The sequence below is a fragment of the Aspergillus lucknowensis genome, assembly GCF_044049455.1.
Source record: "Aspergillus lucknowensis strain CBS 449.75 chromosome Unknown BJX67scaffold_32, whole genome shotgun sequence".
NCBI lineage: Eukaryota > Fungi > Ascomycota > Eurotiomycetes > Eurotiales > Aspergillaceae > Aspergillus > Aspergillus lucknowensis.
The window spans coordinates 214867-230290 of NW_027263576.1; the positions used below are offsets into that span (position 1 = coordinate 214867).

General features: G+C 51.4%; 2 protein-coding genes across 2 annotated transcripts; one reads left to right on the forward strand and one right to left on the reverse strand.

The window, feature by feature from the left end:
• Positions 1 to 184: 184 nt before the first annotated feature.
• Positions 185 to 3666, forward strand: BJX67DRAFT_184484 (dynamin-related GTPase MGM1). The gene is made up of 3 exons (XM_071025233.1): positions 185 to 630; positions 691 to 2700; positions 2754 to 3666. The coding sequence occupies exons 1-3, from the start codon at positions 330 to 332 to the stop codon at positions 3191 to 3193; spliced, it is 2751 nt and encodes a 916-aa protein (XP_070884393.1). The 5' UTR covers positions 185 to 329; the 3' UTR covers positions 3194 to 3666.
• Positions 3588 to 6287, reverse strand: BJX67DRAFT_184426 (alternative NADH-dehydrogenase). Its single transcript, XM_071025232.1, has 4 exons — positions 5625 to 6287; positions 5196 to 5534; positions 4168 to 5139; positions 3588 to 4100 (listed from the first exon to the last, which is right to left on the reverse strand). Exons 1-4 carry the CDS (start codon positions 5998 to 6000, stop codon positions 4027 to 4029), a joined length of 1761 nt encoding a protein of 586 aa, XP_070884394.1. The 5' UTR covers positions 6001 to 6287; the 3' UTR covers positions 3588 to 4026.
• Positions 6288 to 15424: the final 9137 nt, after the last annotated feature.

Below are 15424 nucleotides of genomic sequence, written 5' to 3' on the forward strand. Positions count from 1 at the left end.
ATCAACTATGCAAGAAAATATCCCTGAAATGAAAGGAAATTTACCCCTGTTTTGCTTTTTGTCCGACAGCAATAATCACGTCAGTTCGTGCCACACGTGACTCATTCTATTGAAATACGGCCGGCGGACCGATCACTAGCGCAGGTCACGGGACCTTCGTCATGAAAGTCCAGCCGACTTCGTTCTCGACCACCAGCAACAACAATGACGGCTCGTCTCCCGTGAACTTCCTCCGAAGCAACAATACCAAACATCAACGGCAGGTAGCCTAGAGATGACAGGCATTTGCTTTTCCCGACGTACTAAATGCGCGTGAGACTTCAAGAGCCATGAGCGGGAGGATCCTCTCCCATCGTCTTGTTCCGCTGCTGCGGACGGGTCTCCTGGCCCGCCATGTTCATAATGCTGGTGCGAGAACCGGTGGTCTTCTGCGAGCTGAGAGCGGCGCTGCTCTGCGCGGTCGCGCCTGGCCTGTCGGCGCAAATGGCATCCACAACAATGTACCCGCCGTGCGGGCTATCTCCTTCGCTCGAATCCTTCCCAAACTTGCGTTGAAGCTTGTGCGGGTACCTGCTATGTTTGGGGGAGCGATGATAGCCGGTCTTGCTTACTTCCAGTACCAAGCTACGCGTACGTCAATGATGCCATCAGAAAATCTTTCGGGAAGCTAACACTTCTTTGATCGTACAGAGGCGGGGAATTATGCGATGGATATGTTGAAGCGCGCAGGGGAAACGGCGGGCGATGCGGCGTCGGGATTGTTCCAGGGATTGAAGGGTGTTGCTGAGCAGACACAACGAGGGTGGCAGAAAACTACAGAGGATATCGAAGTTCCGGAATGGTTGCAGAAAGTATTACGTCTTGATGAACAGCCGCAGGGTGGTGGCTCGTCCGGTGGTGGGCAGTCGCCGAAAGAGAATCGAGCTGGTCCGGCGGCAGCTGCAGGGGCTGTCGGTTCCGTCTTTGGGTATGAACAATCGGACGAGGACTCTGCAGCTCGAAATGATGCCGAGAACGATCAAATGATGGTTCTCACTCGGAAGATGATCGAGATCCGAAATATCCTCCAGACAGTTGGGCAGTCTAGTACTTTGACCCTACCATCTATCGTTGTGATCGGGTCTCAATCCTCCGGAAAGAGCTCTGTTCTCGAGGCTATAGTTGGACACGAATTTCTTCCGAAGGGCTCGAATATGGTTACTCGGCGTCCTATCGAACTTACCCTGGTCAACACGCCGAACGCTCAAGCCGAGTTTGGAGAGTTTCCTGCCCTCGGGCTCGGAAAGATTACCGACTTTTCACAGATTCAGCGGACATTGACTGACCTTAACCTAGCTGTTCCAGATAGGGACTGTGTGTCAGACGATCCGATTCAGCTCACGATCTATTCACCCAACGTACCCGACCTGTCTCTTATTGACCTACCCGGCTATATTCAGGTCGCCGGTCACGATCAGCCACCTGAGCTAAAACAGAAAATATCCGATCTCTGTGACAAATATATTCAGGCGCCAAATGTCATCCTCGCTATCTCCGCCGCGGACGTGGACCTGGCCAATTCGACCGCTTTACGGGCAAGCCGCAGAGTCGATCCCAGAGGCGAGAGGACAATAGGCGTCATCACGAAGATGGACCTCGTTGATCCAGAACGAGGCTTCAGCATTCTCTCAGATAGAAAATACCCCCTACGACTCGGATATGTCGGTGTTGTTTCCCGAATTCCTCAAACTAGCGCTCTGTTCTCCAGGGGAAGCGGTAATATCACAAGCGCAATCCTCAGAAATGAGAACGCGTATTTTTCAGCACATCCGCTCGAGTTTGGCCCGGAAGCAGGAGTTTCGGTTGGTGTTTCGACGCTGCAGAAGAAGCTCATGCACGTTCTTGAACAGACAATGGCGTCAAGCCTAGCGGGCACTAGGGATGCCATTAGCCAAGAGCTGGAAGAGGCGACATACGAGTTCAAGGTTCAATACAATGATCGACCTCTTAGCGCAGAATCATATCTCGCCGAGAGCCTTGATGGCTTTAAGCACTCGTTCAAGGCGTTTGCGGAGGGCTTTGGTCGCCCTCAGGTTCGAGAAATGTTAAAAGCTGAGCTTGATCAGCGTGTAATGGATATTCTCGCCCAGCGGTACTGGAACCGACCCATCGATGACTTGACACCACCAATGGCCGAGCTCGACCCTCTTAGTGACCTTCCCAAAGCTGACCCCGAGTCACAATTCTGGCACCGTAAACTCGACGCTTCGACATCGTCCCTCACAAAGCTAGGAGTTGGTAGGCTAGCTACGACGGTAGTTGCAAACGCGATCCAAGCTCATGTTGAACGATTGCTAGCCAGCTCGACTTTCGTCTCTCATCCCTACGCGCAGAAGCAAGTTGGTGACGCTTGCAACAGTATCTTGAACGACCGATTCTTCAGCACTAGTGACCAAGTGGAGAACTGTATCAAACCATACAAATTCGAAATTGAAGTCGAAGATCCTGAATGGGTCAAGGGGCGGGAAAATGTCAGCAAGACTCTCAAGGAGGAACTTAAGGCCTGCGAAGCGGCACTCAAGCGTGTTGAAGATACAATTGGAAAACGGAAACTCCGGGATGTTATTGCGTTTATTGACAGGATCCGAAGTGGGGAGGTTGTCCTCGACGGAGACGGTTCTGGTGGTGCTGGGGGGTTCAGCGCTTCGTTACTAGCTAGAGGTTCGTTAATGCTACTTTCTCACGTCTCTGGGCCATCGCTGACTCTATTGTAGGCAGGGAGGGCGCCTTCCTCCGCGACCGCGCCGATATTATCAAGATGCGGCTCATGGCTGTCCGTTCAAAGCAATGCGCATCCAAGAAAAACAAATATTACTGCCCCGAAGTGTTCCTCGATGTTGTCGCCGACAAACTCACGTCAACTGCCGTCCTCTTCCTTAATGTCGAGCTCCTCTCAGAATTCTACTACAACTTCCCCCGTGAATTGGATATGCGTCTCGGCCGTCACCTCTCAGATGCAGAGGTAGAGCGATTTGCGCGCGAAGATCCCCGCATCCGGAAACATCTGGACGTGATAAAAAAGAAGGAGCTCTTGGAGCTCGCTCTCCAGAAGATTGAAAGCATTCGGCAACTTGACGGCCGCGGGAAACACCGAAATTCCGAACATCCATTGGGAGGGAAGGAGCAGAGGAGTCGCGGGTGGAATATCTTCTAATTCGGCTCAGATTGAGTTATATATACCCGACCGCCTCCCGCCTTCCCTCTATTTCCTCCTACTCAGTATCCATGGCTCTTTATACCCCATCCCCTCCTTTCCATCTGCATTTTCCTGCGGTCTGCTCCCCTCGTGTATTCCATAACGAGAAGATCCTCTTTTTGTTCATAGCTACAACTGTTATTCAGGAAGGCGTTATCGAAGGCGTGTTCTCCTCCCCCCTCCTCTTCTATCCCCTATTATCACTTCCTGCTTTAGGTGTTCACGGACATAGATTTTGGAATGAAGGACAATCTTAGTAATAAATTGACGGCGTAAGGCTTCCGTACAGCGTCAAAATACAAGAAAACACCAAATCCACGACCGAAATTGGAAGATATTAAGATGAAATAATATTGGAACAGATAGGAAACACGTTACTAAGCCCCTGAGGTCTAACAATCAGTAGTCTATGCAAAAACCCACGCAACCAGTCTATCCAGCGTACACAAGGAGAAGAAAGCGAAAGATAAGGATAAGGAGACCCCTGTTCATATAGACCGCACCACCCAAACCGAACGTTTTGTGACTTACCCCCAATTTGCGAGAGGGGATTATCGGATGAATGATAGTGTGTAATACGGTCACAGGAGCCGGAAATTACCGCGCGGCAAACTCGGGTTCAAGGTGTACAAAGTGGAACGAACAGTCACGAGAGAAGCGCCGGTGAGGACACGGTCGGTGAAATCGAAATCAAAAACAGTGCAAGGGTTGCGCTTGAAAAATCATAAAGTATGGCGTATCATTTGTTGTACACAATTTTCAGCTTGTACCCTTCTATATCAGGGATTGATTTACTCGCGAGACACGTCACGGCCAAACAATTTGGCCTTGACCCAGTCGAGAGCGACAAGAACACGGTTTCGGGCTGAATGAGAATGTTAGTAGAGCGCACATTCTGGGGTGTTAGCGAAGTGAGCAACCAGGGTACGTACTGCTGAAGCACATGCTCAGATAAGCACTACGCCAGAACAGGTAGGTCATAGTTCCACCACTTGCGATGTTGCCGCTCAGCCAGCTGATGTCTGCAACTGCGCGCTCCTTTCCGATGTAGGCCAGGCTTCCTTGGTGGGAGTACTGGAAGGGGCCAATCTGCTTAGTCCTCCGCAGCTGCCTCTGGTTTTCGCGGATTTCATCAAAGATCTTGTTCCGTTCCTCTTCATCCTTGGCTTCCGCTTGAGCCCGAGACAAACGCCCTAGCTCTTTCTCGACGGCGTCGGTCTTGGCCATGGTGTTGAAGAGACGAGCGAGGAAAGCACCCTCCTGGCTGGCGACCTGGGCAGTAGGAGCGTAGTTCGTAATTGCGCAGTCACCGACAGCCCAGACGTTTTCCGTACCATTCACGACAAGGTATTCATTGACAGCAAGGCCACGGCGGGAATTCTTCTGAGCGGGAAGCTGGCTCATGAGATCGCGAACAATAGGGCGAATAGCATTGCCCGTGGCCCAAACTAGTAGTCCGTAAGGTATCCTTTCAATTTCCTTCGACCCATCAGGTTTAGTGATTTCGGCTTCGATGTATTTGTCGGTAACGTTCTTGACCATTGTCTTTGTGCGGATGGTAATGGCTTCCTCTTTGAAAGTCGACTCGGTGTAGTCAATCAGCTGCTTGGAGAACATGGGGAGCACGTTGGGCAGAGCTTCCACAAGGGTGACATGGAAATTCTTCTGAATATCGGGGATCCACTTCTTCAGATCTTCTTCAAAGAAATCCTGTAGCTCTCCAGCGAATTCGACACCGGTCGGGCCTCCACCAACCACAACCATGTGAAGCAGACGCTTAACCTCCTCGTCGGTCTGGTCCTTGAACATCGCAGTCTCGACGCAGTCCATAATTCGCTTGCGAATCTTCTGAGCGTCACCGACCTCCTTCAGAAAACAGGAGTGCTCCTTAACACCCTTGATACCTGCAGTGCCGCTGTCAGTTACAGCTCTTTTAAAACTCATTGGGAGAGTCATGTACCGAAAGTAGCATTCTCTGCGCCAACTCCCATGACGAGCATGTCGAAGGGGACCTCGGTGTGGGAGATTTCGCCCTTGATCTCGGAGTCATCACTAATGTACACAACGCGCTTCTCATAGTCGACCTTGGTTGCATCTGCTTCGTAGAACTTCACATGAGCTTTCTTATGGCGGAGAATACTTCGGATAGGCTCCATGATCGAGCGGTGCTCCACCTGACCAGTAGTGCATGAGGGTAGCAGAGGTGTGAAAAGGAAGTAGTTTCGGGGAGAGATAACGATGACATTGTAGTTTGCAGTGTCGAGTTTCTTGAGCAGGGAAACGGAGCCCCAACCAGTACCTGGAGGTGAACACCCAATTAGCGTGGGGTTCTGTGCCGTTCACTTTGCGACGACAGGCAGGAAGGGAAGCAGCAAAACCGAAAACTTACCAAGAATCACAAGGGTCTTCTTGTTTGGATCCGGGACGAACTGTTCGGTAGGATGACGTTGGTCATAGATGCTGTAAGCCAGTTGGCCCACTAGACCAACACCAGCCAGCAAGGTCAGACGCCATGTCCATCGCAGCAACCGAAATCTTTTCCGTGGCTTTGGGGATGGAGCCGGTGAAGGAGCAGCATCGGAGTAGGCGCGGCGAGCAGTACGCGGAATGGTCTGCTGAGAGAGGCCGCTTGGTCTAAGATATTGCGCTGAGCGAACGGCCTGGATGGGCGACCGCGTCGAGAGCGACCTGCGCGACAGCGACGCCAATTGAACGGTGGATGGCGAGGCCATCTTCGACCGGAGTGCCAGCGTACTTCCAACCATTGTCAGGCTGTAGTCGCAAAAGCTAGGGAGGGGAAGGAGGAGAGGGGAGGAGATGGGAGGATGAAGAAGCACGAGTGACGGGAGTGATGATGATTCACAATTGGAAGCGCAGCCAGTCAAACAAAAAATAAAGAAAATTCAAGATTTTTCTTGGAGCTGCGATTGAGGCGACTGTTAAGCTATTTTAGGGGCGTCGGTGTGACTAGAGTCGAGACTTTTCCAGCCAAAACCGGCGGGACTTTCCCTCTTTTCGCGACCTGGTCGATGCCTGAGGATTCATTCTGCCCTTGCCTCGGAGAAGATTTTGGCCCCAGAGCATAAGGGGAACTTTTCTCGGTGAGGAGAGACTCCGTGCCTTCTCGGTCGGCCAGGCCAGAACTGCAGTTAACGCCGGGCCCAGGCGCATTCCACTCTAGGAAGAGCTTCCATATGCCCGCCGGTTTGGGGTATCATCCATAACCACAACAGTAACCTCCCTCCGACCAAAGACCGAGAGGGAACAGGAATTCCTCCCTCAAGCATTCCTCGTTCGGTATGCCGAGACTCTCCGAGCCCTCCAACGCCCCCGATCTAGATGAGTCATCCTGTACCCTACGATCCTTCCCGAGGTACCGCCGGGATCTCCCGCTTCCACCAGCTCCCAACGCAGCCAACATGCTGGGTTGCTGGATCCAAGAGAATGCGCACGATCAAAACCCGGGGTCAGCTCTCGAGATCCACCTATCCCCGTGAGATCTCCACTCCTTCCCATCCCGAGATTCGTCTTAATCAGATAGGCGTCTTGTTTGAGCTCCGACCTCGCCCTGAGTTGGCATTCTTTTCAGTGCCTCCTCTGTCACAGGCAGCCAATTCACGAAAATGGTGCCATACATCCATCCTCAGGCATCCAAGACTTAGAACCAAACACTCCGGTTGATGTCCCCAGACCTTTGTTTATACTGCCTGGAGAGGTCAACATCGCCCTCGAGCTCCAAGGCCCAGACACGCCCCCAATGCTCCCCAGATGTGCTGGACGACAATGTTTTCATTTTTAAGGGCTCTGCGGCAACTGTCCACTTTCGAGACATACATTGTTCGCCCTTAACAAGTAATACCGCGAAGGCTTCTTGACGCCTAACGTCAGCCAGTTCAGGTGCGAGAGCAAGGAATACCAACCTCTCACCATACAGACGGAGTGCATATATTGCGCGTGATCCCGCAGGACAATTCACCAAAATACACATCATGTCCTTCCGATTCTACTGGTGTGATTGGCTGTCTGGATTGAAGCTCGCCCTTGAGACCGCCGCAGTGGACCTATAGGGCTTCCCCTTCCCTCAAGCAGCTCAGCTGATAGCCACCTGGCATGCACAGGCTTCAGAAAGGAAATTGGGAAAAACTCGAGATATGTTAGTGGCAATCGGCGCTTGTCGATATATGACACACTTCATCATTCACCACTTTCGACACATCGATAAGTGTCCCACCACCGACGAGAACCGAAGGACCATTCAATATCGCCAATCCGTCCATTACGCTTGAGAGGCCATACCATATCTCAATGCAAGGGTCTTACATATATCACAATCTTGCGTACAGGCGAACCGAAGTGATATCGTCCGGAAAGGATCCTCCGCCGAAGAGGGAAACGGGACACCTATTTCAATGTTGTGCTTGTTGATATCGAAGCCGTACAGGTGCCTATCCCCAGGCTTCTCACCGGATAAGCCGATATGAAGACCACCAAACGCTGGAAGCATTCCCCGAGCAATCTGAGCAACACATCGCATCTGAACAAGCATTTTTCACGGAGGGAAACATTAATGTGCCTTACGGCTCCTGTTTTGTGAAATCCACATTGGCACAGGCTGTTCAATCTATGGGTTTATGCCAGCAATTCAGTCCCCGGTCATATCAACGCCCACCCCCCTCCCCCGGTCACCCAGACACGACGGAAGTTGACGCACCTCAGACTCTGATAAGATGCCTTTTCTACGATTATGCTCGCACGTCCACAACATATTACAATCCGCCACCGGCCAATCCCGCGAAGCTAGACAGCCAACCGTTTGGGGTTCGTCTATATCAACCATTACCGCTGCATACATACTCACTACCTGGATGCAAAGATGCAATCACACGCCCGTCACATCAGTCCTGTCGTCTGTCCCCGCCCCGGAAATCAACCTTTCAGGGGATACAACCACGCCAATACGTACATCCGGATACAATTTTAAACCGAACCAAGAGCACATTAAAAGCGGTCGAGATTAATACATCATCAAACCTATGGTGGCAACTCCTCCTCGGCCGGTACAACACTGACTGTTTTCTTGTTCCCCACGGTCTCACCGCATCTGGGATAATACGCAAGGACTTCAACTCCCTTTGGATCACCCAACTCCTTGGTCTTCCTGCATCATTTTCGAGCCCGTGAGCTGGGTGGTGGCCAGACTATACACCCCAGGCATTCCTCCGATGCGATGCTCCCGTCCAAAGCGCTGGCGTTCTCTACCCAGGCGGTAGGTGTGAACAACCGGCGGTGCGTACGCGTACACTTCAGAAGCGCTTTGGTCTATATCCCAGACACTTTACTCCATTCTACAGACCTGGGTTCCGGCATTTCGAGGACGTCCGCCCGACTGCGCTTGTCAACTTTACTGGTCGATCCCAGACGTGAATATAGATATCATTCAATGGCGAAGTGAATATATATATCCCCAGGTTGAGACCATCGAAGACAAGCACATACCTGCCCTCCCACCTCCCCGGTCAACGACGAGCTGGGCGCATTCAGACCTATCGGCTACGGCCAGTATTTGAAGGGGAAAGCAGAATGATCTATTAGAAAGGTCTAAAACCAACATATGAAGATGCTTGAAGATGATGAAAAAGGTAAGAATCTATCGTAGATAGGAACCCCATGTTTAAATTCCTCTTCATAAAGAAATAGGGGCAACTCCACCGTAGCTTCTAAATCTAAATGTCCCTTTGGTGACGTCTTCTACTGCATATTCCATGCAGCTTCTTCTTTATCGACTGGCGTTCATGCAAACGGTCAATATCGGCCCGATAATTTCTCCAGGATTCCGCTACGGGCCGACAAGACGGCAAGAACAGGAATAGGCGGCAATACTCTGCTGGGTCAACTTGAGGGATTCCCATGAATACCACATTTGTATGCTTTGGCGGATACCACAACACTCCCTGCCGCTGATATCCGAAGGGATATCGAGCGGAGGAAAGCTCTCCCAATTGCATGGGTATGGTGGCGTGCAAGGGGAAAATTCAGCGACGACGGCAAGACGCTTCGAAATTTCGTGTCGAGAAATTTTATGCAAGTGGACCTGGCGGTCTCCACGCAGTTCACTGTTGGAGATCATGTGACACGACGTGTCTGTGGACAAGAGGAAACGACAGAGTCGGCGTTTTCCTGGGACGTGCGGAAAGGAAGAGCGATCTCGAGGGGAGGGCCGCTTCGATTGATCTACGACGGTATGTTTGATGATCGTTCGCGTCCGGACGGCTGCACTGTTGTTATCGCTCCGAGAGAAATGGAGCCCCTCCGTGGCCTCATCGTCTGAACATTGTTTGGGCTTTGAAAGGGGGGAACTGCCACAGGACGATTCAAGGCTCCTATATTTGGCATGTTGGCTTGCTCATCGCAGAGACCTCAATTCAAAGAGGAGGCTGGGATTACTGGAGCGAGGCCGCGCGGTGGGAAGGAGGAATCTCGTCTCGAGGGAGTGTTGCTTCGGGGGAAATTAATGTCAACTTGACGGAGAAGCGAGGCTGAGAAGAAAGGGATGAAAGGGGGAGATGAAGGGCCAAAAGTGAAAAGAGGTGGGAGAGCCGAAGATCTTTCAAAGGACGGTGGTGTTTTTGATAGATTGTCCCTCAGGTCACGCAGCGGACTCTCGACGATTCGTTGCTCAACTTGGCTCAGCTGCCGTGGGCTTCTTAGCTCCGTCAGCAGGAAACCCATTTCTGGTCAAGGGTTGTTAATTTACCGAGCCCTGCTGCTTTCCTCGTTTTCGTGTCTCAGGCACTCAGCTCCAGTCACAGTGGTTTTTGCTTTATTCAAATTTCTCCCACATGGAGAGAGACAGTCCCAGACTCTCAATTGATGATGACGTCGACGGGATGTTGGGGCCCCCAATATTCTTTCTTCTCTGAAGCTGGGGCAATATTGGTCCTTCCCGCCATCAGTGATGACCCCCGGCCCTCCCACTCCCCCCCAATCATTACCCCCTTCATCATTGTTGATGGGACCGAGAAGTTCCAGACGCTGACGGGGCTGGCGCGGTCGAAGTGGCGGTGATACACCAGCTATGATGAGAAAAAGCCGCTGGAGGCGTCAATGCTCGCTTCGTGTCGCTTCGTGTCGCTTCGTGTCCTCTCGCAAACTTCAAGACGCTCACGGCCGATGGAACTTTGTTTTCGAGGTCGGACGAAGAGTGTCCCCCATCTGTTTGGCCGTCGGACTGCAGGAGCTGGGTATCTTGATGGTTTGGCTGACTCCACGATGGATGCTCAATCCAATCCTCCTGGCTCTTTTTGCGAATTATGGGGACAGAACAGAAAGTTTGTTTGGTGAAAAGAAATTGCAGGCTGGATGAGTCCTGATTTGATTGCTCGCAAAGGGCTCTCAGACTTGAAATCCGAAATTCTTTTCCCATATTTGGCTGTTTAGAGGCGACAACGCACTGAGGTCAGTGAAACAAGGTACGAATTTGTGGCACTTGCGGCGTCGTCCTTGTTGTCCAACGCTCTCATTGACTGTCTCACTGGGCTGCCAGTCCTTGTACTAGGCGGGCATTTTGTGCCATGTAACAAACTAATATTAATGAAACGGCCCATGAAGAGGATGGGAGCCGACGTGAGTGAGACCAAGAGGTGGCCTTGTTCCCAGTTGGATTCAACCTCGTTTGGTTGCTTGACAAAATCGACTCTGCCTCGACTCGTTCATGTGCGGCGGATCTTCGTTTTCTCCAAGAGTCCAAGGCCAGAATGAAAGTTAGATCAACCTTCCAGCCATGGGAACATGTGCGCCGGCCAAAAGATCGCAGGTCATTTGTTTTCATCAATACGATGGGGGTGAGTCGACGATGCTTGAGGTGGGGTCGATGTTCAAGGTTCAATGTGGGCTGCTGTGACCCGGAAGCCGCGGCTGAGACTTCGACTTTCTCACACTTTGGGGATGGCAAGCGCCAACTCCAAAAGCTGAGGAGTGGGGCCGCTGGAAGTGAACAGGAATGGTATCTGAACGGCGAATCCGCGGGGTGGAGGGCGAGGTGGCCTCTGCGTTCGAGTGCCTGAAGGCTTCATCCTCCGCCCTCAACATTTCGGAAATGAGCTCTCAGTCCCCAAGGGGGTTGTTGCGGGAGCCCTTCATTTCAAACAACAAATTCTCTTACTGAATTTACGACAGCTGCCATTCAATATACGAGTAAGGATCGGGGTTGAGCGGATCAGTCAATAAGGAGAAAAAAACCACTCCGCGCTCGCCTCCAACACTTCCACTCTGTCTTGGAGATGGTGATATAGGACCAGACTTGTAATTGGGTTCGGGCTGTATTCGCATCGTTCCGACGAAACCTTGACACGAGGGGCAGGTGGGAGAAGTGTGTTTTGGAGATGCTTGGTCTTCATCTCTCGGAGAGACAAAGAACCTTGAGCGAGGTTGAGGGTCACCTATTGAGACCGGAATCTTGAGCCTTGCGGCGAGGAGGCGGAACGCACATCCCTGACAAGCACGAGAGAAGAGGAATTCCGCAGCTCGACTTCTGTGCGGCTCTCGACGGGGACTGCTGCGATTGTTGCAAGTGACGCCGTAATGACCCTTCATCCAAAGAGCATGGGGCTGAGATTATTGGGTGGGTTGCTTCAACGATGCGATGTTGGGGGTGGTATCTGGTCCTTCACCTTCAGGCATAACTTCGTTTCCTGCAGCCGATGCCTGTGAGGCTTGAGGATTCACTTGCAAGGACCTGAACAATGCAAGGAGCTGGAAAAGGCAGCAAGGTGAGAAAAAAAAAATATCGCATGGCTGGTATTGTCCGAAGATGCTTTTCTTTTTTGATGTTAAATTTCAATGCTGCCTGGTGAAGCGATCATTCGATGTCCTTATCTGTCTTGAGGGCGTGGGTCTTAATGAGGACCCGCGTGCAGTCAAGGGTTGTTTGCGGTTCGGGAAAAGGACCATACGAAGCGCCGAGTGCGTGCCTGCCAGGGGAATTTCTTCAGTGATCAGACCAGATTTATCCACACCGAGGGAAATGGTGTTGTGCTGGGTTCTCATCATGCATGAAGCCATGTCGCCGGATGGATGAGTGAGTTCGGCGATGAAGAGTTGACCGAGGTCTCCAAGGAAAGCGAGGCACAGGACCATCACAGTCATCATGACCTTCGCCAATGCATGAATCTCGATTTTATGGTAATATTCTTCTCTCGGGATCATCGTCAAGACCAGAAGAAGCTGCTCATCAGATTGCAGGAATCAGTGCAGAAAATGAGGGGTGGTGATTCGAGGGAACCAAGTGTGTGATTGGCTTTCCTGCAAAGTTGCTGGAAACTATCCTGGTTCTAAGGAGGCTGTTCTGAGAAGGTTCGACACCCGAATGGTTGGTCGAGTTTCTTGAAAATGAGATGATCAGAAGACCGCGACAGACGGGGAGAGGTGGCCCCTGTCTTGGTCACAAGCTGAGGCGGACGAGATCCACGGTGGCATGGAGGGTGTGAATTTGGCATCAGCAAATCGTTGGTTTGGCTTACCCAAGAAACCTTTCCGACATGGGAAAAGACGGGAGAGTCTCCATCCATCACGATGAGACAAGAGTGACGACTGGGGTTTAATTGAGGAGACAAGGCGCGTCTTTGGAGACGCGTTCACGCTGAGTAATCGGCGAAGAAAGAGGTTCTTGTCCTTGGCTCAAAAGGCTCCAAAGCTCGTGGGGCGGTGACGAGATTGGAAGATGGAGCCTCGGCGACCCATTGCGCCGTGGCAAGTTGGCCGCTCGTCAGCAAATTATTTCTGACTCAAAATCTTCGCTCATGTTTCTGGCAAGGGAAGTTGACTTGCACATCGCAAAAAGCAATTATTGCCTCGCGCTTTGAGCGATTGGGTGCTCAACCTTGATGGAAGTATACTCTCTAGCGCCAGCATAGTGCGTACACCCGTCGGCTCCCGTTGCCTGGTTCGAGAGATAGGCTAGAACCATGGTTGCGTGTGGAATTATTCCCTGGTATTTACAATATGACGAGTTGAAAATCAGTGAAATGCAGATTCGGAAGGACAGAAGATGGTCTTGAGGCGGATTTGACATGCTGGTCGATCTTAAAACTGAGGTCTTCGGGTTTGGTGGGGAATTTCGAAGTTGGAAGAAGCAGACCTTCCCATCCTGGTCGTCTGACAAGACGTTGGATGACCGCGGCATGGAACAGATGGGAACAGTTTGAGATTGAACGCCGAAGGTGAGTCGTGATCGTGCTGGGATGATTCTGGCTCTCTTCGCCTCGCGCGACCTCGAGCGGTACTCATCGGTCAAAAACTTTTTTTTTTTGGTTTGATTCTCGTGGCTCGGAGTTGGAAAATCCGCTCCCCAACGCTGGCTGCGCTTTGATGGCAAAAACCGACCTGGGACAATGTCCCAGAGAAAATGATGACTTGATGATTGCACGGAGAGTTGAGACTGGCCCACGAGCAGTTGCTGACAAGAGGCCATTGCCACAAATATTGGATTCCAGCCAATAAGAGGCACGATGGCACTGACGCTCCACTGCTTCGAAGAAGTTAAGTTGTTTCTTCGTTGGGTTCTGGAATATTTCGACAAACCACGCGACTGGTTTCTTTGATTATCTTGACTGTTTCTGGAACTTTACAGAGTGTGGACTTCGGATGACCTGGGGCGGACAAACGACGATTTTCTGACGGGCGCCTTGCGTTGGTGCAAACGAAATGTGTGCTGCTGGGTTCTCTGGGCCACAACCGTCATCAGGCTGTTGGTTCATTGAATCGCCTGTCGGATGAGTCGAACGATGTTGACGCAAGATGCGGCATGACAACGCATGGGACGCAAAGTCTGGTTTCTGGCGATCTCCGAATCGTCCCTCAATGACAGTCAGGAATCGTATCGTCATCCATCGGTCATTTACCGCCTTTTTCCTGCTTGTGAGAGCCAGTGACGGCTTCGCGTTTTGAGAATGAGTATGGGCCTTGGGAAAGCCAATGACATCTCTGTATTTGCTTCATAAGAGAGCCAAGATTTCAAGAACGAAAAGGAGACGACTCGGAGGACTGGCTGGCGAGTTCAAGTTCGTTCTCGTCACGGGTCCACGAGTGCACAGGCGTGGAAACATGATACTACTTAATGAGGATGCCAAGGGCCGGTCTGACCGTGGGGATTGGTCATGACGGTCAGAAACGTCAGAAATAATGTTGGTCATGACGGTTACTAGTACCAACAGCGGTCTCCTGAACGCGAGGTAATTTCCAACTTAAGGATCGCTCGGATTACCTCAAAGAGAGCCGAGACTCTATCATCACATGATCATATCAAACGGAAACCAGCTCCGTACCAAGAAGTATCATCGGGACGGTATTTTCTCCTCACCGCGCCAGGAAATTCGGCAATTGGAACAGAGACACCAGAGCCCTGCTGAACGAGGTCCGGGTAACAGCATGACACACTGGCAGGTGCAAAATCGTTGTACTTCGAGACCGCCAGAGCTGAGTATGGAAGTTGCCTTCATCAAGGAGGGACCTCTGGGAAACCGTATAACATCAAAAATTCCCTCCTTGCGAATGAGGAGGCAAGGCTCGTTCGAAGAGCTGGCTGCATTATTGGCAAAGGCGTGAAGGTTGCACTGTTTCAGGATTTGGACCCAAAGATACGGCAAAGCAAAAGCTTGCGCATTGGAGAGCGGCTACAGGAGGGGTGATTTTGGATGATGACCTGCAGAGAACGTTGGCTTCGCCTCTGTTTGCTTTACAAGTTTTTTCACCTTAATACTCTTTGATTATCAAAAGATATTAAAGGCCGGGGTCATTGTTCGCTGCTGTTGGACAGCAAGGCGAATGAGAGGTCGCATTTGAGGTGTCGTCTCGAATGCATCGATCTCCTCCATTGTCGCTGTTCATTGAACCATCAGAAAGCCATCGTGTGCGCTCTTCTGCTTGGAGATCTTTGCACTGGTGGCTTTCAGCTCATGGAGTCCGTCGTCCTTTTCTGTTGCCCGGCGCCTTTGACTTGGGCGGAAGGCAGCGGGTTTTGCCCTCAACAAGTCTGCGAAGGGTCTTTTCAGAGGGTTCGTGGTCCTCTGTCCTCTCAACGACTATCTGCGTCGGTACTTGGGTGACCCTTTTATCATCAAATTTGAACCGTGACACAGCCGGACTCGCTCAAACTTCCATGGACGGGAGAGCTTAAGGCCTTTGTCGCGTCTC